Source organism: Trichomycterus rosablanca, chromosome 9 (genome assembly GCF_030014385.1).
Source record: "Trichomycterus rosablanca isolate fTriRos1 chromosome 9, fTriRos1.hap1, whole genome shotgun sequence".
NCBI classification, from domain to species: Eukaryota; Metazoa; Chordata; class Actinopteri; order Siluriformes; family Trichomycteridae; genus Trichomycterus; species Trichomycterus rosablanca.
The window spans coordinates 23,932,698-23,955,226 of record NC_085996.1 but is presented as its reverse complement, the minus strand read 5'-3'; the positions used below and the strand labels follow the sequence as shown (position 1 = coordinate 23,955,226).

At 40.3% G+C, this 22,529-nt stretch overlaps 1 protein-coding gene across 1 annotated transcript; it reads right to left on the bottom strand.

Annotated features, from left to right (window-relative positions):
* Positions 1-398: 398 nt before the first annotated feature.
* Positions 399-20,704, bottom strand: paics (phosphoribosylaminoimidazole carboxylase, phosphoribosylaminoimidazole succinocarboxamide synthetase). The gene is made up of 15 exons (XM_063002491.1): positions 20,531-20,704; positions 18,466-18,855; positions 16,809-16,994; positions 12,687-13,478; positions 12,520-12,594; positions 11,670-11,845; positions 8,245-8,281; positions 5,866-6,063; positions 5,245-5,423; positions 4,274-4,453; positions 3,645-3,758; positions 2,506-2,589; positions 1,550-1,730; positions 1,300-1,458; positions 399-729 (listed from the first exon to the last, which is right to left on the bottom strand). Exons 1-15 carry the CDS (start codon positions 20,673-20,675, stop codon positions 563-565), a joined length of 3,063 nt encoding a protein of 1,020 aa, XP_062858561.1. The 5' UTR covers positions 20,676-20,704; the 3' UTR covers positions 399-562.
* Positions 20,705-22,529: the final 1,825 nt, after the last annotated feature.

The following is a 22,529-nucleotide window of genomic DNA, read 5'->3' as shown; positions in this document are numbered from 1 at the left end:
AATAAGTTCTTGTTCAGGTGTCCAAATATTTGTGGCCATATAGTGCATGTTAAACACCCAAGTATTGCTATTGTGCTTGATGAAAGAGGGGAAAACCCCACAAAAACACCCAAAATCCTAATTTCTTCTTCCCTATTGCAGAATTACTAGTGTTAATTATTCTTTATGATATAAATATGCTTAATTCTGGATTCAGGATTGCAGGGAGAACATTTTCTACCCAAAAACAAGTTAAGAATACATGAAGGACATGGTAATTTACACCAAACTAAGGAGCAACTTACCATAACTAAGCAACCGATTACACTAATCTGGGAGCTTGAATAAAAAGCCTTCCCTAAAAACCATGCAATCATGGAAACACAGGCCAAATTCTACAGACAGTGACGAGACAAATATTAAGGATTACTACTTTTTGATCTGTTTATTACTACCTAAAATGATTTTAGGTATTAGTTAATTCTTTAGCTTGCATTATTGGAAAAAGCTCATTTAATAAAGTAGTGTGTAATGGAATGGTTCGACATATGGAATAGCTCATGGGAAAACAATTGCTTTGTGTTTAGATGCTGCACTGCTGGAGCTTCTTGTCAGCCTGCTTCAGCGATATCCAGGTGTTGAGCATGGAAGCCCGGAGTTTAGACCAGACCAGGTGATTGGTCAGACCCAGGATCTGAGCGGCGTGCTGAGCAGCCGAGTCCGGAGACAGAACTGTTGAACACCCCAGACCTGAAGAAAACGAGAGAGGAGAGATAGATGAACAACAATAGAAAAACATGAGGTATAGGACTGATTTTGCAACAGGGAGGGACACTATGCTAGAGACAGACTGGGAACGTTACATTAGTTTGTGCAATACAAATTAAGCCATTAAAAGCAGCATTATAAAATCACACAATGCACAAAGAGGGGGCACATTTGTAGAACCTTCATTAATTTACAACATGCACCTATGCATGCTAAGAAAATAACTAAAAAAAAGACAAAGCAATTAACACGTGTGGCTCTATTTGTCCAATTTAGCTACTTATTTCCCCAGTTTCTTCTCTAATGCCATCAGGCTGTCCCAAAACTTGTATCATTAAATCATTTGCCAGGGCAGCTGAGGACCAACAATGGATTGGCATCCTGTCCTAGGTTGTTATTGCAATGTACACAGTGAATCTGTTGAAACCAGAATCACCTCAACCCTTACCCTGACCATCAATTAGTGAAGTACATAGACATTAAAATAAATAAGCAATTCACAACTCAACAAGACACTGACTGAACAGCCTCACATAAGAGATAAAGCCTTACCGCTGGGCATGCGTAAAGATGACCAGATATCCTGGGCACCCCAGTCAGGTGTAACAGGAGGACAGTTGATGACAGGAAAAGCTGTGTTTCCAGACATCACTGGCCCCAAACCGTTGCTTCTTCCAGCCACCGCTACAAAAATGGTTGAGACCCCATCACCTGCAAAAGCAAGATGTGGTATATTGAGCTCCAACATGGTTAAATCACTAAACAGAACTGACTTTGCATGTGTTGCAGAAGGCCGTCTTACCCTCATATTCAGCTTTGATGCGAAGTGTCTCATCAGGACCTTTGTGAGCAGAAGTGACTCTGAGGTCACAAGAGACACCGTATGTGCTGCAAGCTTTACGGATCTTTTCACAGTGTGCCATGTCAGAGGTAGAGCCCATCAGTACTACCACTCTTCCACTCGTCTGGGGTTCAAGCACAAGCTAAAAACACATACACCCCTACAGAATTACTCCAAAAACCAGCACTCAATCCTGTATGCACTACAAATGCCCCATGTCAGAAAGTAAACTTCGTTTAGCCACAAGGTGGCGCCACAGTATTGCACAAGTTAAACATACTAACGCTGCAAATTCAAGGCCAATTAGACATCAGAAATAGGCAAATGTGTTCCCCTTGAAGCAAGCATTAGTATCAAGGTTCAGACATTTCTTGTAAAAGCTATTCACTTTATTTGCAGTTCAGAAGGGCAGAAACACGAAGACAGTATAAACAGTTAACTGGAGCTAATGGGTCCATTATGCAATTTTGGATAGGTTAAGCTGTTAAGCATTTACATGCATTTGTTTAGAAATATTAGAAACATTTAAACACCTTAAAAGGTATTACGGTAATGTGTCTACTGATTCCTTAACCAAGCTTTGGTTGACTTGAAAGTGTGCCAGTGATCAAGTGTGCCTGTGGTCTTACTGGCACTTTTAATTATTCCTTAAAGTTCAATTTTACCAGAGGAGGCATCACATTCCTCCTCCAAATGCCTTAGGATTAATGTGAATCCATGATACCAGGCACACAGTCAAGATTGCCAGTTCATTCAACAGAAAAAGAACTATGGCAACTATATAAAAAATAGCCTCGCTGCACCCCTGTACAAAATGTATTAAAATTTTCAAAAATTACAGCCCTGACTTCACAAAATCATTATACTACACTAATTATAAGCACACCCAATCCTTTTTGGCATGTGTGTATACATACCTGCACTCGCTCTGCCACCCACTCAAAGTTCCTCTTGACCATTTGCATAGCCTCTGGTGTGATTTCTTTTAGGTCCCGGTAAACCTGTACAATATAATTAAAAATAATACACTGTATAAACATAAATGTAGCCAACAAGTACAGGTCATAAGGTCAGACACCTTTATGTATCCAATTTCAATCGGTGCAAAGTTAGGAGCACCATAAAGGGATGCATTTGCATTTTTAAAATGACAAACTTTCTGTTCATGCCATTCTAGAATATGGCTTAAATACATTTGGAATCAGAATGGTGCATTAAATAGCATTAGTAAAATAGCATTTTATGGGCATGACCCTTACTGTAATTCAATATTGATCAGGAAGATGCTTAGAAATGTTTAAATGTATATACAGTTGCAATAAAAATGATTACAATATGTTGCAATAAACCAAAACTATTTTATGACAAGCATCTTAAGTACTTAGTACAGCACCCTTCTGCCATCATGACCTGCTGCAAATATGATGCACAGCCAAAATACCAGCATTCCTTCCTGAGGAACCTTAGTCCATGCTTCATGGGTAATGGCCTCCAGTTCACTAAGACAGGGTTTTTTTTTTAAACCCTGCAAACTAAAAAAATAAATTGCAGAGAAAAATAATAATTAAATAAACTTGTATGCAAACACCCTCTAGTGGAGGCTTTGTTACATCTTGTAAACCACAGTGGGACCAGATTATGCAGAGTAGAGAGAATAAGATGCTTTGCTTGTGTTGCCAGGGTTGAGTAAAAAAAAACATGGACAAAATGTGGATCACATGAGAAAAAGTTTGAAAAACTCTGCACTAAGATTTCTCAGAAACGCTGGTGTCTGGCTATGCATCACATTTGTAGCAGGTCATGACAGCAAAAATACTACCAAGTACTAAAGATGCTTGCCATACAGGAGTTAAATAATTCTAAGACTGCCGGTCATTAAGTGTCAGTTTATGTTATATTTGGAGAAACCTCATGTTTGTTGTGTAAAAGCATTTAAATTATTCTTGCTTGAATGGTTTATTGCAAACAGCTTTTCTAAATTTTGCTAATAAACCTAATTTGCAGTGGGGGTTAATCATTTTGATCTCATCTGTTTAGCATAAGTTAAAAAGCTTGCCTGTTTGTCTTTCTGTTGACTGCGATCTCCAGCTGGCCAAAGCCTCCATGAGTCGTTGTCGATGACGTCAGCCAGCACAATCTCCTTGGTATTCACATTCACACCAAACTCGATCTGAAAAATAAAAGTGGTGACATTGCAGTACCAGTGGGAGAATGGGGAAACCCTCAAAAAATACCACTACTGGAAGTTTAGAGCTAGACAAAGCATTCACTCTCTCACTCACTTTTTCTCAACCGCTTATCCAATTAGTGTCGCGGGAGGAGGGCGCGAGGCACACAATAACACCCTGGACATGGGGCCAGTCCATTGCAAGACACTCACTCACTCACTCACTCACTCACTCACTCACTCACTCACTCACTCACTCACTCACTCACTCAAATTAACCTTGACTGCATGTTTTTGGACTGTGGTAGGAAACCGGAGCTCCCAGAGGAAACCCACACAGACTCGGGGAGAACATGCAAACTCCACACAGAAAGGACCTGGACCGACCCACCTGGGGATCGAACCCAGGACCTTCTTGCTAGACAAAGCTGTATTCCAAAATTTATTTTCCCTTAGGTAACAATTAGTTTAACTTAGACTTGCTTTAAAAAACATCCATGACTAGGGCTTTTAAGTACCTTCATGTCCACCAGAGTGCAGTTCTGGGTGGCCCATGCCTTCTCCAAGATCTCAAAGATGGCCACTGTGCTCTTACTCATAATGTCCACCTCACAGCGGCCAATAGTCAACCCTGCTAGATCAAAGACTGCTGCCAGCAGCTGCTCCTCAGACCACTGTGGGTCATTATTGGCATCGTCCTGTGAGGAAACAGAAAGTGAAATTGAAAAATTATAAATAAACACAATGTTTCCAGGTGGTGCCAGTCAAATCATGAGCTGGATCAAGAGTTATTTGATTGCAGTTATTAAGAGTCACATTACCAACTCTACATTCTTAATCAATTTTACTTCTTTTTTTTTTTTTTTTTTAACATGAGCATGACATTTTTGAGGGCTAATGGATAATTTACATCTCTTCTAAGCTGTTTACAAACATAACAGTAAAGCTACATAAACTAGAACAGGTAGAGGACAGCCAAATAAACGAATATAGCCCCTGCCTGGAGCATACAATGCCTTTATCTGACAAAAAGAAACCAATTAAATCTCAAACTAAACCACACTGTGCCTTTTTACCTTTACAACCTTTTGTGTACTAACCAACCCTGTGTTGACTAAAGAGAAAAAAATGATCATGGCTTTTAAAGTCAATTTTGGGAGACTTGAGCAAACTTTGCTGAGGCATAAACCAGTCTTTAGACATGGTGTAATCTTGAACAAAGAGCCAGGTATAGATTAATGTGTCTGTATCAATCATGCTAATATTCTTTTACCTTATCTAGGATCCAACCTGCCCTTCAGATATTTCATCAGCTCACTGACCTAAGCCTCAAGTGATAAGGACTTGGTCACAGTGTTATCATTTACTTTGATGAGACTAAACACACAAAACATTCTTTGAAGGGTCAACATATTGACCAGGTAATATATTCAGGTTCCCAAAATGATCAGATCTACGGTAGCCATTATTTGATACAACCAATTCCCACCTTGAAGAACATCTCCATTTTCAGTGGTGAGAAGCGGTAGCCTTCTTTGACCCCTGGGTTTCTTTTGAGGAAGGAGCCTGTGGCGATACGTCTGCACACCCACTCAATGGGAATCATCTCACAGTGAGTAGCTATGAATGCCGACTCAGAATGTTGCTTCACAAATGCAGTCTTAATGCCTGATAGAAAAAAGTAAAATGGTCAGGAAGAAAGTCAACAATTAAAAAAAAAACCTCAGAAACAAAGTGCAACCACACATCACTGGTGTCAAGAGTTGTGGCAATGTAAACACGTTGCAAATGGTAAAAAGCCTTTTGTCATGAAGTGCTTAGAAGAAAAGAAGAAAGTTTATGATGGGGTAGAAGTGACAAACTAGGCCAAATTTGAATCTGAAAGTGGGGCAACGTTAATATTAGACAAAGAACAGAACATGAGCAAACATGCAGGCATGTGCATTACATTAGGTGTAATTCAAGGAAAGTATGAGTCATAAAGTGATTCCCATAGCTACATCAATTGCTAGTTGCTCCGGTTCACTAAATTTAATGTTACAATATGTTAGACGCATCATAAAATGCATGGTGATACTAAAGCACTTGTACACTTTACGACAGAGCTCACCAGAATCCTGCAGGAGCTTGAATACACAGCTGGTGGTCTTATTGGAGATTGCTGCCTTGCCTTCCATCTGATCCTTCCGAACCGCATTGCCTGCTGTGATCTGATCCTTGGACTGGACCAGCACATGTCCTGGCATGTCCAGTAGCTCAAAGATCTGCTTTGTCTTGCCCTCATTGAGCTTTTTACCAAGCTTCAGATCTGCATATGGTAAACATATAGAGCAAAGCAAATTCATTCATTCATTTATTTTCAGAAAAGCTCTGTCTTATGCATTAATTGCAAACTGTTAACACATTATAGTACAGTACATTAATAATAAGAATAAGAATAATCCCAGTTGCACCCTATGTTTAGCCTTGCAAAAACAGTTACTACAGTTCATATACTGGATTCTCCCAGTCTAAACTTACAAATTGCAAGTGTGAACATGTGCATAAATGAATAGGTTAGTAGCGGAGAGCATTTTAAATAAAAGCTTTTACTACATTCATACATTTTAAGATTCCTAGCATGCATTATGATTTTTAGGTTAAATAATAGTGCAGGAGTTACAATATTGAACCCAAAACTAACTGGGGAAGGGAGGGGCGTGGATTTGAACATTGAACATCCAGGTGTTACCACACAAAAAAAAAAAAAAAAAAAAAAAGTCACTGGTGTTCAACCCATATCAAATGTGACCTAGTTTATTGGTTCAGACTGTTTTTGCATGAAGTCCCACTAAACTCTTCAATCATTCCATAAGTCATAGCCTAATCCTAAACCCTTAATACTGCATAGCATCTGTAATTAAAAGGCTTTTTAAAACAAATCCCTATTATTGTCAAGTAAACAGTTGATCACAAGTCAAGTTGGGTGACCAGTCACCACTGAACGCACCTTTATCAGGTCTCCAGTGGACACAACCTCACTCATACTAGTCCCTTTGGGGCTGAAACTGTCAACCTAATAAAATAAAACTAAGACAGCAGCTGCGAGACCTTGTCTATGTTAAATTTGGGTGTTAATTACATAATCTGGTGTTATAATTATTTATTTACTAGGATTTTAAACGTCATGTTTTACACACTTTGGCTACGTCCATGACGTCAATTTTTATTTTAGGTGCAGAAGATCCAGAATAAAGATTGGCAACGGGGCTGATGTGCAATGAATAAAGAAGTACAATTAAACAAATGGGGAGATACAATAAGTGCAATCACAATTCACAATTTAAAAATTATATTACTTACTTGTAACTTATATGATTTCCCCCCCATTTGTAGATACTTGCTTGATGTTTAAATTTGGTCTGGGTGGCCCTAATTCTTAAGTTGCTAATTTATCCTGATTACACGATGGAGTTGCCCCGAACTGAGGTAATGGTAGTCATGGTAAGATAAGATAAGATACCTTTATTGATCGAGCCCCATGGGGGAAATTCGAGTGATACAGCACCTCCAGTACAGTGTAAGTAAAAAAGCACAAAAAAGCAAAGTATGTAGGAGCTGCTGCACCAGGCTGCTGATCCCTTCAGCGCCAAGGTGTGAATGCCATGGTGTGAATGCCATGGTGACGAGATCGCTACACCAGGTTACGTGTGACGCAAGCACGTAAGTGCGAGCCCTCCCGGAACTCATTCAGAATGTATTGCAGCGCCTGCAGTTCGAAAAAAAGTGCCTTAACATGAGTCTATGAGAGCAAAATCGCCCCAAAAGGGGCGGTACTGTACGGAACACAACTCGACGCTGATTGGACTACGATATTCAGAGGCAAGACAGACTGTCCAGAACAGTCACAGCTGCAATAGAAAAATGTCTTCCCTTTCGCCCTTTGGTGGTGCGTCGCCCGATCGCCCTAAGGAACGAGCCGCCCCTGGTTTAATGTCAAACACAGTCACTGACAATTTTGTATTTCCAATTCAGCTTACTTGCATATCTTTGGACTGTGGGAGGAAACCGGAGCGCCTGAAAAAAAACCATGCAGACAGGGGGAGAACATGCAAACTCTACGCAGAAAGGACCCAGACCGCCCCACCTAGATCGAACCCTGGACCTTCGTGCTGTGAGGCGACAATGCCACCCACCGAGCCACCAGATCTGGGGTTAAATACACGTGATTTTGTAGAAGACGGTGCATGTGTTGCATCATACAACAGCTCGTGGCGGGAGATCGAGCCGAACCCAAAATCACGGTGAATTATAGTGCTATTGAATGTGCAACGGTAGATCGATGCATGTTTTGTTACTTTGTGTATATATAACTAACGACTGTATACTTTAACTAACACGCATTACAAATTACCCAATACACTGAAATAAGCAGTACAAGTAAATAAATCAGAGTTACAGACATGTTAAAATACTTAACACTACAAACGTAAGGTATTTAATTACCCACCTGTGGTTGACGCCATTTCAGTAGAATGTGGTTTATCCTGCAAAAACATAAAAAACAAGAATATAAGAATTACAAACAAATAATACACTGAAATATACATACACATATGTACCGTAAAATACCTGTAGGTGTGGATAAAGCTGTGTGTGGAAAGCGGACTGAACTTGGAGGGATGAGAGAACAGCAGGCACCACAACAGAGTGAGAGCGTCAGGAAACTCAGTTTATTTATAAAAAAAAATCAGTGACGCCATCTTCACCACGTGCAAAGCTCTGCTGTCTTACTCTTTGAACCCGCAACTTTATCCGGTTTATTTTCTAGATCTATTTGCGAATTTACTTTAAAACGAACGTACTTTGTTTACAGAAAGGATATTTCAACCACTTCCCTCACTTAAAACAGTTAAAATATTATAGTTACTTCTTAATAGCGTGTTACTTTTTCTTTAGTACATGAGAACACACCTATTTCAAGAGTTGGTTCAGTCCGACTCAAACGGCGGCGTGAGGCAGCACGTGTTTGGACCGAGTGATTTTCACTCCTCCTGGGGAGAGCAGCTTTATGAATTTAGTAGTTTTACAGCATAACGTGAAGAGCGTGGTGAACTTGGAGTGCTGTAAATAATGGAGTTTGAAGAATCTGGTATCGGGGAGGAATGTGGAGTTTTTGGTTGTGTTGCAGCAGGCGAGTGGCCAACACATCTGGAGGTAGCGCAGATTTTAACACTGGGGCTTGTAGCGCTACAGCACAGGTAAGATAAATGTGCGCACCTGGTCTGTGTTGTTAAAGTGCTGGATTCTGATAACATGCAGTTTAAACAAACAGAAGAGATCTGATTGGATTTAAAGTGTATGATAGGGATCTATTTTTATATTGGTTAAATGATATCAAACTTTGTGCAAACAACACATAGTCCACCCCCTTGTTTTATCATGTGAAATCTTGGCAGTGTAATTTATTTCACTTATTTGAAGTAATGAATAATGATTGCTTATACAACTCTTCATTGTACTTAACATTACAACTTGAAATTGACAATACACCTGACATTAACTAGACTTTTTACTCTTTAAGTGGTATAATATAGCAAATATACTGGTGTAAATAATTTGTTTCTCTTACACAAAAAGCAACAACTTGTGGAGGACAGGTATGCCATGACATGCTTGGAATTTCTAATAACTGGACACACTTCTCTGTGCATCATGTTTGTGGGTATGCTGAAAATGTACTGGCTGCAACTTAACTGAATGATTTGATGGTGTAGAACTTTTTAAGACTGTTAGGGCTAGTTTGACTGCACCCAATGACAAAGTATCTAACAGTGGTCCTTTTTTGACAAGATAACTACAAAAACAGGTCTGCCATGCATAAGCTACAGGAATGGGGCACTGTCAACAGTCAAGCAAGCTTGACATTGCTATGGGCTTGGAGGCTGCAATGAAAGAAGGAAGCCTCTGCCCAAAAATCACTTTAAAGCTTGACCAAGCTTCACACTGACATTAGGTTGTAGCCTAGTGGTTAAGGTACTAGACTAGTAATCAGAAGGTTACCGGTTCAAGCCTCACCTCTGCCAGTTTGCAGCTGTTGGGCCCTTGAGCAAGGCCCTTAACCCTTAATTGCTTAGATTGTATACTGTCACAACTGTAAGTCGCTTTGGATGAAAGTGTCTGCTAAATGCCGAAAATGTAAATGTAGAAGGTGCTATTGCATTATTGCATTATTATTAAGTACACTTCATTAGTATTACAATAAAGCTTTTAGAATCAAACCTGTTTGTCTGTTGAAAATGCAGAATACAACATCCATGTTTAAAAAAGTCAAGTAGTTTTTTGCTTATAAAGGAATAAGTTGTCTATTTTTTTAATTTGTTACAAAATTAGAAGACATATTGTGATGTTTTTAAGGAAAAATGCATAAACACATTTGGTGGTTTGATGGGTATCCCAAGGCATTTAAAAAGTAGTGTTTTAAAATGTTGAAATCATTGAAATCTTGGCAGCGTAGGAACTTTTACAAAATTATCATAACAGTTTCTTTACCAATGTAGACACTGTCATTAGTATTAGTAACACAAGTATAATTATTTGATTTCTTTAAACGTGCACTTAGTGGTAAACAAATTTTGACTAATGTGTGATTGTGACAGGCTTATTGTTTATCTGATACCATTTTAAACTCTTATGAAACCATCTTATAATTACTCTATGACTTATAAAAACTTATCTGTAATACAACATTACATACTAAGGATGTAACGATGCACTCTACCCACGATGCAATGCGATTCATGATACTGGGTTCACAGTATGATTTTTCCCCGATTTTTTTAAAAACTGAAATTGGAGACAAAGTTTCCTTTTATTATTTCTGTTAAAAAAATAAAATAAAATACTGCATTTGTGATTATACTTTATTTTTTATTTATCTAAATAATGAATGCCCTTTTATTTCTGAGGTAGGTACAAACTGTGCAAAATAATTTTGAATTAAGCCCAATTTGGCTAAAAAACCTTAATATGGCAACCAGGTGTATAGCGCCAGTGACTTCAACCAGGCGAGGTGTATAGTGCCAGTGCCCTCTGCTGTTTAAAGTGAATATCAATTCATTTTACATGTCAAATTGATTTGAATCGTGGAATTTTTTAATCGGTTATTAACTGTATTGTGGTGCATGGTTACATCCCTATTAGATACTTTTTATTCGCTGGTACACAAGGGGTTGCATCAGTGGACAAAAGCCATACTTGCAAGCCCCACATATTCATTAATGTATAGAAATTAATAGACTTGTAATGTAAAAGTGCATTGAGACCAACTGGTTAAGAACCCCTGATCCACACACTAATAAAATTAGAATGTCTTAAAAGAGAATTGCATTAGATGCTCACCACTTTATTGTGTATTTCCTAATTATTGAATAGGAATAATTAAAACATCCTAAGTGATTATATGGACACCATGTGTTATGGATGGCAAACTCCAACCCTATTACTATTAGCTCTGTTACCAACACATAGATTGGTACATAAGCAAATATATGTAATGGCTTATTCATAGTACTGCGTATTTATGCTTAATATGTACAGATAATGTAAAGAAGTGGTTGCTGGCTTTACACATGTCGGAGGGGACTGTAGGCTTGCCAGTAGGCCTGCTTGGCCAATGTGGGTGTAGCGCATACGGCAAAGGAATTGAGATAGGGATTTGTAAATTATTAAATTGAAAGAAAAGGGGGCGAAATGCAAAAAAAAGTACAGAGGTATGCATAATGTTTTCCAAAACTTATTTGAAAAACATTTAAATGCATAAGCAGGGACTGGGGGGACCAGCACATCATTTTGTAAGTAGTTGTAGTTATCAAGTTTCAGCTGTTGCAATATTTATTCTTTACTGACTAGTGTATAGACAAGTTGTAAACTCACCAGGTTTTCAGTAATGGTAGGACTGGAGGCCATGGAGCACACAGAACTGATCTCCATGATCGGAATGTATTGATCCTGCTCTTCTTTGAACTGGTAGTCAATATGCTCAGACCAATCTGTGCTGCTGTCTCCGTCATCTGTGCTTTGTTGAAACCTTTTGCTGGTCTGACTGTAATCTATAAAGATAAGACAAGATTAAAGCCACATCAGCATACATATAAATGCGTGTTTTAAAATATATGTACTAGATTAAACATGATTAAAAATCGTGATTAATCGACTGCAAAAATAAAAGCAAAATTTTGTTTTGCAGTTATGCACATTTTTATTGCAAGAACATGTTTACCAATAAAAAAAAAATGTATAAAATTATGATAAAATTATTAAATCTAAATTATCTTTAGAAAGCCAGCCAATGCCTGTATAGAGTTGTTAACAGCTGCCCATCTTTTAGCCAGTAAACTAAAATGACAAGTCTGTTTACATTATCTGTCAAACGTGAGGATCTTTTCCTGTTCGTAACCCTGCCACTGAAAACAGGCGCTCAGGGTACTACAATGAACCATTTCTAGATGCCACACGTATACCGTCATGTAGACCCACATCGTTAACTATGTTAAAGTGTCTACTGTCCATTGCGATCCATTTAACACCAGTGTTTGTAGTGTCCCACGACATGTACGGTTCATGGGCTTTCCATCCAAATTCATCTGATATAAAGTGAGCTCATTTTGCCTGTAACGCGTATCAGTTAAACACTTCCACTTCATTCATGTTAATTGTTGGACTACTGTCTCATTACGCAAGTCTTTTTTTATACAGGTCATGATTTTAAATTTAAAACAAGGACCTTCATCTGTCCCTTTGCGCTTTCTTCCTCTTGCAGACACTCCAGCTCTCATCTCCACAAATGTCTCAGTGTCATCTACACACACACACACACACACACACACAATGTTACTGGACACATAAGCAGATTTAATAGATACCACATAAGCAGCCAGTTTTGTCTATTACCTCTGTTTGCTTTGTATTCCTGATCTCCATTTGAACTACGCAAGACCACCCGACTGGGCAAAGGCTGTTCCTCATGTCTTGCCTGAGCGCTGTCTTTTGACGTCACCAACATGCTGTTTACTTGGGCCTCTTTTTCATAGTCTACCTCAGTGACATTATCCATCCTTCTTGAAGTGGCATCTGTTCTAGCCTCACTTTGTGCAGCTCTGGTGGCAACCCCAGAGGACGTGGTCAAAATGGTATTATCTATAACTTGATCACTTTCGAAAGCAATAATGTCGCCGTCTTCGTGTGCAGACATTTCGCACATGGAATGCTCCTCAAATGTGGGAGAGCTAAACATCACTGAGTTCCTGTACATGCCCCGGGTGGGCCGGGACAAAATGTTGTCCAGCTGTTCGTAAAACTTCATGATGCGACGAGTGTCTCCAACGTCAGCCTTGCCCCTCTGCAGGGAGCGATAAAGATATTTCAGGTTCTTGTATTTGGTACGACACTGCTTCCAGTCCCTCTCTACGCCCTGCTGAAGAAGCCTGCGTGATATCTGCACGAATACATCCTTGTTTCGTGTTGAGCCCTGCAGTTGGTCTTGGATCCCCTCCTCAGACCAGATATTGAGCAATGCCGCCACCTCCTCTTCGGACCAGTTACGTCCCGAGTCGTGTAGAGTGATTATGTTCTCTTCCTCTGATTGCCTTCTAGACAGCGGTGATACAGTTGGTCCCATGTCGTTTGTAATAAAATGATGAGAACCTGTGTTAATTATTGTTTGGAGATCTGCCAGACTTTCATCTGAGGAAAGACAAACGAGAAACAAAGAAGAATTACCTTACAAATAATTACTACTCAATACTGAGTTCATGATTTGATATTTTACTGGTTAGAGTAAACAAAGCTTTAATGAAAAATAACTGGAAATGATTCTTATTTAAAATTAAAGCATTGAAAAGCAAAACAATGTGCATTTTCCTATTATATTAAATATAAATGCAAAATTTGCTGATTTGGTGGAGGTTGCTGCTGCAGTGAACATTTGTAGATTGTTTTGCACTATTTCGGGTGCAGTTATTACATGGCATGGCTAGTTTCTGTTACCAGTAATCCTCTCAATAAGCACTACAAGTTTTGCTATGCCCAAACATTTCACCCTAATATCTTGGTACTGTTTATCGTCCTGGGTTCGATCCCAAGGTGGGGCGTTCTGGGTCCTTTCTGTGTGGAGTTTGCATGTTCTCCCAGTGTCTATGTGGCTTTCCTCCGGGTGCTCCGGTTTCCTCCCACAGTCCAAAGATACACCGATCAGCCATAACATTAAAACCACCTCCTTGTTCCTACACACACTGTCTATTTTATCAGCTCCACTTACCATATAGGAGCACTTTGTATTTCTACAATTACTGACTGTAGTCCATCTGTTTCTCTGCATGCTTTGTTAGTCCCCTCTCATGCTGTTCTTTAATGGTCAGGACCCCCCAGTGACACTGACGTGTGGTGGTGGTGTGTTAGTGTGTGTTGTGCTGGTATGAGTGGATAAGACACAGCAGTGCTGATGGAGTTTTTAAACACCTCACTGTCACTGCTGGACTGAGAATAGTCCACCAACCAAAAATATCCAGCCAACAGCGCCCCGTGGGCAGCGTCCTGTAACCACTGATGAAGGTCTAAAATATGACCAACTTAGACAGCAGCAATAGATGAGCGATCGTCTCTGACTTTACATCTACAAGGTGGACCAACTAGGTAGGAGTGTCTAATAGAGTGGATAGTGAGTAGACACGGTATTAAAAAACTCCAGCAGTGTGCTGTTTCTTATCCACTCATACCAGCACAACACACACTAACACACTACCACCATGTCAGTGTCACTGCTGTGCTGAGAATGATCCACCACCTAAATAATACCTGCTCTGTAGTGGACCTGATCATTGAAGAACAGGGTGAAAGCAGGCTAAAATGTTATGTAGAGAAACAGATGGACTACAGTCAGTAATTGTAGAATTACAAAGTGCTTCTATATGGTAAGTGGAGCTGATAAAATGGACAGTGAGTGTAGAAACAAGGAGGTGGTTTTAATGTTATGGGTGATTAGTGTATGCATGTGAGGTGAATTGAAGATACACAATTGTCCATGACTGTGTTTGATATAACCTTGTGAAATTATGAATCTTGTGTAACGAGTAACTACCATTTCTGTCATGAACGTAACCAAAGAGTGTAAAACATGACATTAAAATCCCAATAAAACAAAACAAAAATGTACTGTTTATCAACCAGTAAACTGTGGCCAGTGATAGCTCAGTGGTTAAGGTCCTGGACTAGTAAACAGAAGGTTGCCGGTTCAAGCCCCGCCACCACCAAGTTGCCACTGTTGGGTCCCTGAGCAAGGCCCTTAACCCTCAATTGCTCATCGTGTTCCGCTCATTGTGTAAGTCGCTTTGGATAAAAGCCTCTGCTAAATGCTGAAAATGTAAATGTAAATGTAAATATCAACCATGCAAGTCTGGGCTTTGGGCCATTCAAGGACATTCAGAAACTTGTCCTTTGCTCATTGTGGTGGAAAAACCCTTAAATTATTACCTCGAAGAGTAAATTGTAAGTAGAAAAGAGGTTTATTCTTGTAAGGATCGCCCAGACAAAGCCTCATGTGGAAGCTCAGACAGCACGATCCAAGAAAAAGAAGCACTCTTATATGCATGGTGACAAATGTCTTTGTGGGACGGTGGGAAATTTCACAGGTAACAAATGTTTCTTAAGAAGGAAACAAGAACTGTTTGAAGACAGTTAAAACAGGATCTGGAAGTCATATAATTGCAAGCAGTGTACCTCTTGTTATGTATGAATTAACATATTTTCTCTCACATGTTATAAAATGAACCATTTTCCCTAGTCTGAGTTTGCGTGCACGCCTCACTTTTAACCCGTCTCCCTCTCCCTGCCACTGAAAAGCACCCGAGTACCACTAATATGTTACTGTAGTATGGTATTAGCCAATATTGTTTATATTTATATTTATATAAACATCTATCAGCCATAACATTAAAACCACCTCCTTGAGAACAGCAAGCACTATGTCTGGTAAAAGACGGGCACTGCACAATATTGGCTAATACCATACTACAGTAACATATTAGTGGTACTCGGGTGCTTTTAAGTGGCAGGGAGAGGGAGACGGGTATATACAGTCCTGCTCACCATTATTGGCACCCCTTCATTTTTTGCATAACCTGTACAATATCTTCAGAAATAAATGGAAATGTACCAATTTTATATTATCAGGATTTTTTAATTGGAGGTCCAAAGTAATATAATGAAGAACATTGTTTTTCAGCTTACATGTTGTCATTTTAAAGAAGAAACAGAAATAAACAGCATGTGCAGTAATAAAGGCACCCCTCCTTAATATTTGGTTGCACACCCTTTGGCAGTGATGACAGCCTCCAAACGTTTCTTGTAGCCATCTATAAGCTTCTTGCACTTCTCAGCTGGTATTTTCTCCCACTCTTCCTTTGCAGTTTGTTCGAGCTCTTAAATGTTTCCAGGGTTCTTTTTCCCCAATGACAGATTTCAGCTCACCCCACAGATTTTCAATGGGATTGAGATCAGGACTCATTGCTGGCCATTTTAAAACAGTCCATTTCTTCCTTTTCAACCATTCCTGCGTGCTTTTGGATGTGTGCTTTGGGTCTTTGTCTTGCTGGAGGACCCATGATCTTCGACTCAAACCAAGTTTTCTTACACTGGGTAGGACATTTCGATCCAAAATCTCTTGGTAATTCTCCAATTTCATGATTCCTGTGATACGGTCGAGGCCCCCAGTACCAGACGCAGCAAAACAGCCCCACAGCATTATGGATCATCCACCATGCTTAACTGTAGGTAGGGTGTTATTTTCCTTATACGCTTCATTGCGCCTTCTGTAAACAAACTGTTGGTGTGCATTGCCAAAAAGCTCTATTTTTGTTTCATCGGTCCACAGAACATTTTCCCAGAAGGATTGTGGTTTGTCCAGGTACTCTTTGGCAAAGTTGAGTCATTCCTTTTTATGTCTTTTCTTTAGCAATGGTTTCTTTCTTGGCCTTCGCCGATAAAGCTCTGCTTGGTTTAGTGTGCGCCGTATGGTACTTATTGAAACCATGACCCCAGACTGTTCCAGGTTGGCCTTCAGGTCTTTGGATGTTTGACATGGTGTTTTTTCCACCATTCGCACCAAACTTCGAAGACATCTCTCATCAATTTTCCTCTTCCCTCCACATCCAGGGAGGTTCTTGACTGTTCCATGCTTGGCAAACTTCTTAATAACATTGCGCACTGTTGAAACAGAGATACCAAGGTCTTTGGAGATGGACTTATACCCTTTGGAGGTCTTGTGTTTGCTAATAATAGCACTTCTGATGTCCTCAGACAGCTCCTTAGTCTTCACCATTGTGACAAAGGAACAGGGAATAACATGTGGCTTTTTAAAACACTGAAGTCATCATTCATTGGGTAATTAATGTCACATGGGCACTGACAACTTATCACAGGTGATTCTCATTTGTGATTTAGCACAGGTGAGTCAAAATGTGTTTCCATACTGATTTACTGTAAAGGGTGCCAATACCAGTGCCACAGCAAGCTTTAGGTTTTTCAATTTTTTCTCTCCCATTGTTTTTAGTTTTAAATGTTGTTTATCATTTGCTCTTTTGTATCAAACACAAGTTCCCTATAGAAAAAAGCTGTTACACTTGATTCATTTTTTTCCAGGAGATATTCCACATTATGTACTTAAACTTCATGGGTGCCAATAATGGTGAGCAGGACTGTATATATATATCTATATACACACTGTGTATATATATCAGTGGCGGCTGCTGGTCTTTCAAAGAGGGGAAGCTCATTGTCGGCTTACATCATAAAATTTGTCAATTTATTTACACATAAATTCTGCCCTCTGTTCCTTTTACAAGAAAATGGCCTGAAATGGGTTGCAGTTTGTCTTTCGAAAATCCGCGATGGGACTGAAGCTCCTAGTGATTAAGTGACTAATGAAGTGTATTGCTTTGGCAATACGAATGTCTCTATTTGTCATGCCAATAAAGCTTCTTTTGAGTTTGAGAAGTGACGGTGTAGCGCTCAAAGGAGCTGTCAATCAAAACGGGATTCAGCCTTTCCACTGATCCTCCAATCATCTTGCAGAAGCTCAGCGTCCAGACCCGCCCACAGCCCCATTCACCCCCAGAGACGCTCAGCGTCCGGGGGCGGGACAAAATCGAGGCATTTATCCAATGACCGGCGAGTTTCAGAGCATTAAAAAAAAAAACTCAACGCAGTCCCATAGAAATGAAGAGACGCTCAGTGTCTGCGGGCAAATGCATTGACGCTACGGGAATGTATGAGTTAAGTTAAGAAAATCGAGTCGATTTGTGTTTAGCTGATTCTGAACGAACTCGTCGATATACGTGTTCTAACGCATTTGTAGTCAATGAAATGTTAACACAACTGTACATATTTGACCATTTAATTTTGGACATTTTAGGGGAAGCTGAGCTTCCCTTGCAGTCTTAGAGAAATCGCCGTGTGTGTGTGTGTGTTGCCTCCAGTTAGTGTATGTCTGGAGTTTGGTTTGTTCGAGTATTTCTGGCTTTGTTTTTTTTGTTTGTTCTTTTTTTCCATAAATGGTATTACATAAATTGAGTAATGTCTTGCCAATCATTGTCACTCTGTCTATGGTGCATTCCTGTCCTGCAGTTTGTGCTTTGCTAAAACCCCACCTTACTCTGATTACAATAAGATCTCTTACCATCATCAATCTTAATGTAGTCTTCTCCAGGTTCTTTCCTGCCAGCTGATTGGTCTCTTTCTGGTTCCTGCCTAGTAAAATCTTCCTCCTCATCTATGAGGTCCTCAAGTTCCTTGCCCTGCAGAATTGTATCCACCTCTGTAAAGAAGCGCATCGGTCGGCCTTGACTCTTGCTGACCTTGTAGTCATATTTAAGGTTCTTGTATTTGGTACGGCATTGTCTCCAGTCTCGCACCACACCGTGCTGAATCTCCAGGCGGCGGGCCATCTCCTGAAAGATTGCTTTGTTTCGATGGGTGCTCTGCAACCGCACTTGCATCTCACGTTCAGCCCAGATGTTAAGGAGAGCTCGAACCTCCTTATCAGACCAGTGTCTCCCTCCTTCCATGCCTGAGATAGGAATAAAAAGGTGACTTTTACTGTCTGATTAGGATAACAGGTTAATGTCTAGAACAATCAAAACAGGTGCATACATATTCATTGCTAAGCTAGTTTAATTTAATCAGCCCTATAAAGTATATGCACTGATCAAACATAACATTATGACCACCTTCCTAATATTGTTGGTCCCCCTTTCGCTGCCCCATACTCAACAAAATGCGATGCCCTGTGTATTCTGACACCTTTCTATCAGAATCAGCATTCATTTCTTCAGTAATTTAATCTACAGTACCACACGGGCCAGCCTTCGCTCCCCACATGCATCAATGAGCCTTGGCTAGCCATGACCCTGTCGCCGGTTTACCACTATTCCTTCCTTGGAACACTTTTGATAGATACTGACCACTGCAGACCAGGAACACCGCACAAGAGCTGCAGTTTTGGAAATGCTCTGACCCAGTCATCTAGCCATCACATTTGGCCCTTATCAAACTCACTTAAATCCTTACGCTTGTTCATTTTTCCTGCTTCTAACACATCAACTTTGAGGGTAAAATGTTCACTTTCTGCGTAATATATCCCACCCACTAAGAGGTGCCGTGATGAAGAGATAATCAGTGTTATTCACTTCACCTGTCAGTGGTCATAATGTTATGCCTAGTTGGTGTAAAATTAAGTAATTTAAGCAATTTTACCTGAACTGTGCCAGAATCTTAAAACCGTTATAAAAGAGATAATAACATTATGAACATTCAGTCTGAAAAGGATTAGACATTAATTTCTAAGACAATAGCACTTTACTGAACCACAGTGACAGCCAGTATCTCCAAATAAAAGAAATTTGGAGCAAGGGTCGTTGCTGCCCTGTTTAAATTAAATCATATTGTTAAGCAAGAGAAACATCACTTCATGGCATTTGCAAAAAAAGACAAACATTGGGGATGATTCCCAGATGTTTTAGCATTATTCTCTGTGGACAATTGTGTTGTTTGTTTGTTTATTAGGATTTTAACGTCATGTTTTACACTTTGGTTACATTCATGACAGGAACGGTAGTTACTCATTACACAAGATTCTTCAATTCACAAGGTTATATCAAACACAGTCATGGACAGTTTAGTGTCTCCAATTCACCTCACTTGCATGTCGCTGGACTGTGGGAGGAAACCGGAGCAGCCGAAGGAAACCTGCGCGGACACAGGGAGAACATGCAAACTCCACACAGAAAGGACATGGGCCACCCACCTGGGGATCGAACCCAGGACCTTCTTGCTGTGAAGCAACAGCGCTACCCACTTAGCCACCGTGCCGCCCTGGACAATTGTGTTGTAATTGGCTAAAATAATGCTCAACTATTGCATACCAGACTTCTGTTATATATTATTATTAACTAATGCACCAAGAAATGGGACCAATTAGAAAAGAATTTACAAAATGCCAAATGGTGCATTATAGCGCCACCATCAGTCTGTGGTCTCACTTAGCTGTGAAGAGGTTGAGATTTGGGGTTTTTTTTTTTTTTTTTTACACCTAATGGTTTTAGTCCATTATGTTCTAAGAACAGATACAGTAAGGCTACTTTGACCCCTTAATATGTATTAAAAGTACTTTTAAAAAGTTTTAGTATGAACACTTAAACAGCTGTTCTGTCAACTTTATGCTGATTTAGCTATCAGATATTTACCGTCTTGAAAGTTGCTCAGGCTACTGGTGCCCTCTCTCCTGTTGGCAGGACTGCTCTGTCCTTCCTCCATCTCATAAAGCCTTTTGGTTAAGATGCCATCCATCTGTGTTTGGGAGGCTGGAGGTCTCCAGTCGGGCAGTGCCATTGCTCTGCTCTGTTTTTGGCAGCTTAGCCAGTCTTTACTCACGCCCAGCTCGCTCAGGCGGTTTGAGAGGGCTTCGTACTTTGCCCTGCCTTCGGCCTCTTCCCAGGCCTCCTTTTCCCTCCACACCACTAACAGGGCCCTCACTTCCTCCACACTCCAATGGTCATTTGCTTCTCTGTGCCTTTCTTCCTGCTCTCTACTGGCCTTCCTCACTGTTACAGGCTCCATGTTCCTGAGCTAGAAGCTTAGAAATGGCCGCTGTTGAATTTCTGCCTCCTCTTTTCCTTCCCTCCCCCTTTGCCTTAAGCTCAGTGTCCTAGGCAACCAGACAGTTGAGCCAGTTAGGAACGGCCACGTGATCGAGAGCAGCTTTGTGACTGGCTTAAGCTGAAGGGGGGAGGGGGTGCGGAAATGTGAGAAGTGGCTTGGCAAATGAAACTGCAATGCAGCAAGAAGCTCTCCAAATAAGGCCACTGACAAAGGCTCAAGAGTGTGTGTGTGTTTGTGTGTGTGTGTTTGTGTTTGTGTGTGTGTGTGTGTGTGTGTGTGTGTGTGTGTGTGTGTGTGTGTGTGTGAGTGTGTGTGTTGGGTTTTCTTGCTTTGTCTCCTGTTTTTATGCAGTAGCTGCTGTAACTCTAACATTCTTTCATATTTACTCCTGCATCTTCTTTCTCAACATGCCAGCATGCCAAGCAACTTTCCTTCTCGATCTTTCTCCCCTTTGCTCCTTTTCTCCTCCCCTTCAAACCCACTCCACAAACAACCAGTTTAATCCGCCTCAAGACTTCAAGCAAGGCAGTTAGAGAAAGCAAAAGAACCAGCGGTGGAGGGGAGGGAAACATTAAAAGCTGCATTTTTGCTTCCCCACCGTGTGTGGGCACGTTCCCTCTGCTGTGCAGTTACACTAGTCAAGATTAAGATTAAGATTCCTTTATTGATCCCCATGGGGGAAATTCGAGTGTTACAGCAGCTCCAGTACAGTGTAAGTACAGTAAACACAGTAAATAAGAATAGAGTAGAATAAAATAAAAAATAAGGAAATGATAAAAAAAAATTACTATTATACAACAGTATGGTAATTACAACAATATAATAAAAACACTATATATACTATATGTAGATATATACATATGTGTGAATAATGAAACATAGAGTCCAGGGTAGGGGGAGATCTTGAGTTATTGTAGGGGGGGAGCTGGCTCATCAGTGTGAGGACAGCCTGTGTACTCTGCTATTGTTATGCAGTCTGAACAAATTCCATATGTTTGCAGCTATTTTAAAATTAGTAAAATATAAACCAGTCTGTGGATAAAATCAATATAGGTGTTTAGCGAGCTCATGGTCATGGTCCACTCTCTTTTGGCCGTACAGCAACAGATACGTTTTGAATTAGCTAGACTATATCATTCCATTTCATTAAAAAAAAAAAACTCTAACAAAAACTGTGTCCCAAATGCAGCTACTTTTTAAAGCGTACAGGTAGTGTACTACTTTGTATTTTTTTTTTAGTAAAATACTGTTTGATACATTTTTTTTTTTAGCGCATCCAATTTGTCTTCCGCTGCTGACAGACACCGGATTTTGCATCCAAGGAGAGCACGCCACTGCCCACGCCTCATTCGTGCTTCCTGCACGGGCGTCTCTTCTGCCAATCAGGGTCCTTACACAGCGTATGAAGACCCACCCACCCACATATAGTCCGGTCCCCACCTTGTAGATACGGTGGCCAATTAGTTTCTGCTGCAGGCACTGCCCATTATGCCCTCCAGATGGCGCCCAGTCGACCGGTGGCAACAACAGGCCTCGAACCCGGGAGTTCAGAAACCCGGTGCTGGTGCGTCAGCGGAATATCCA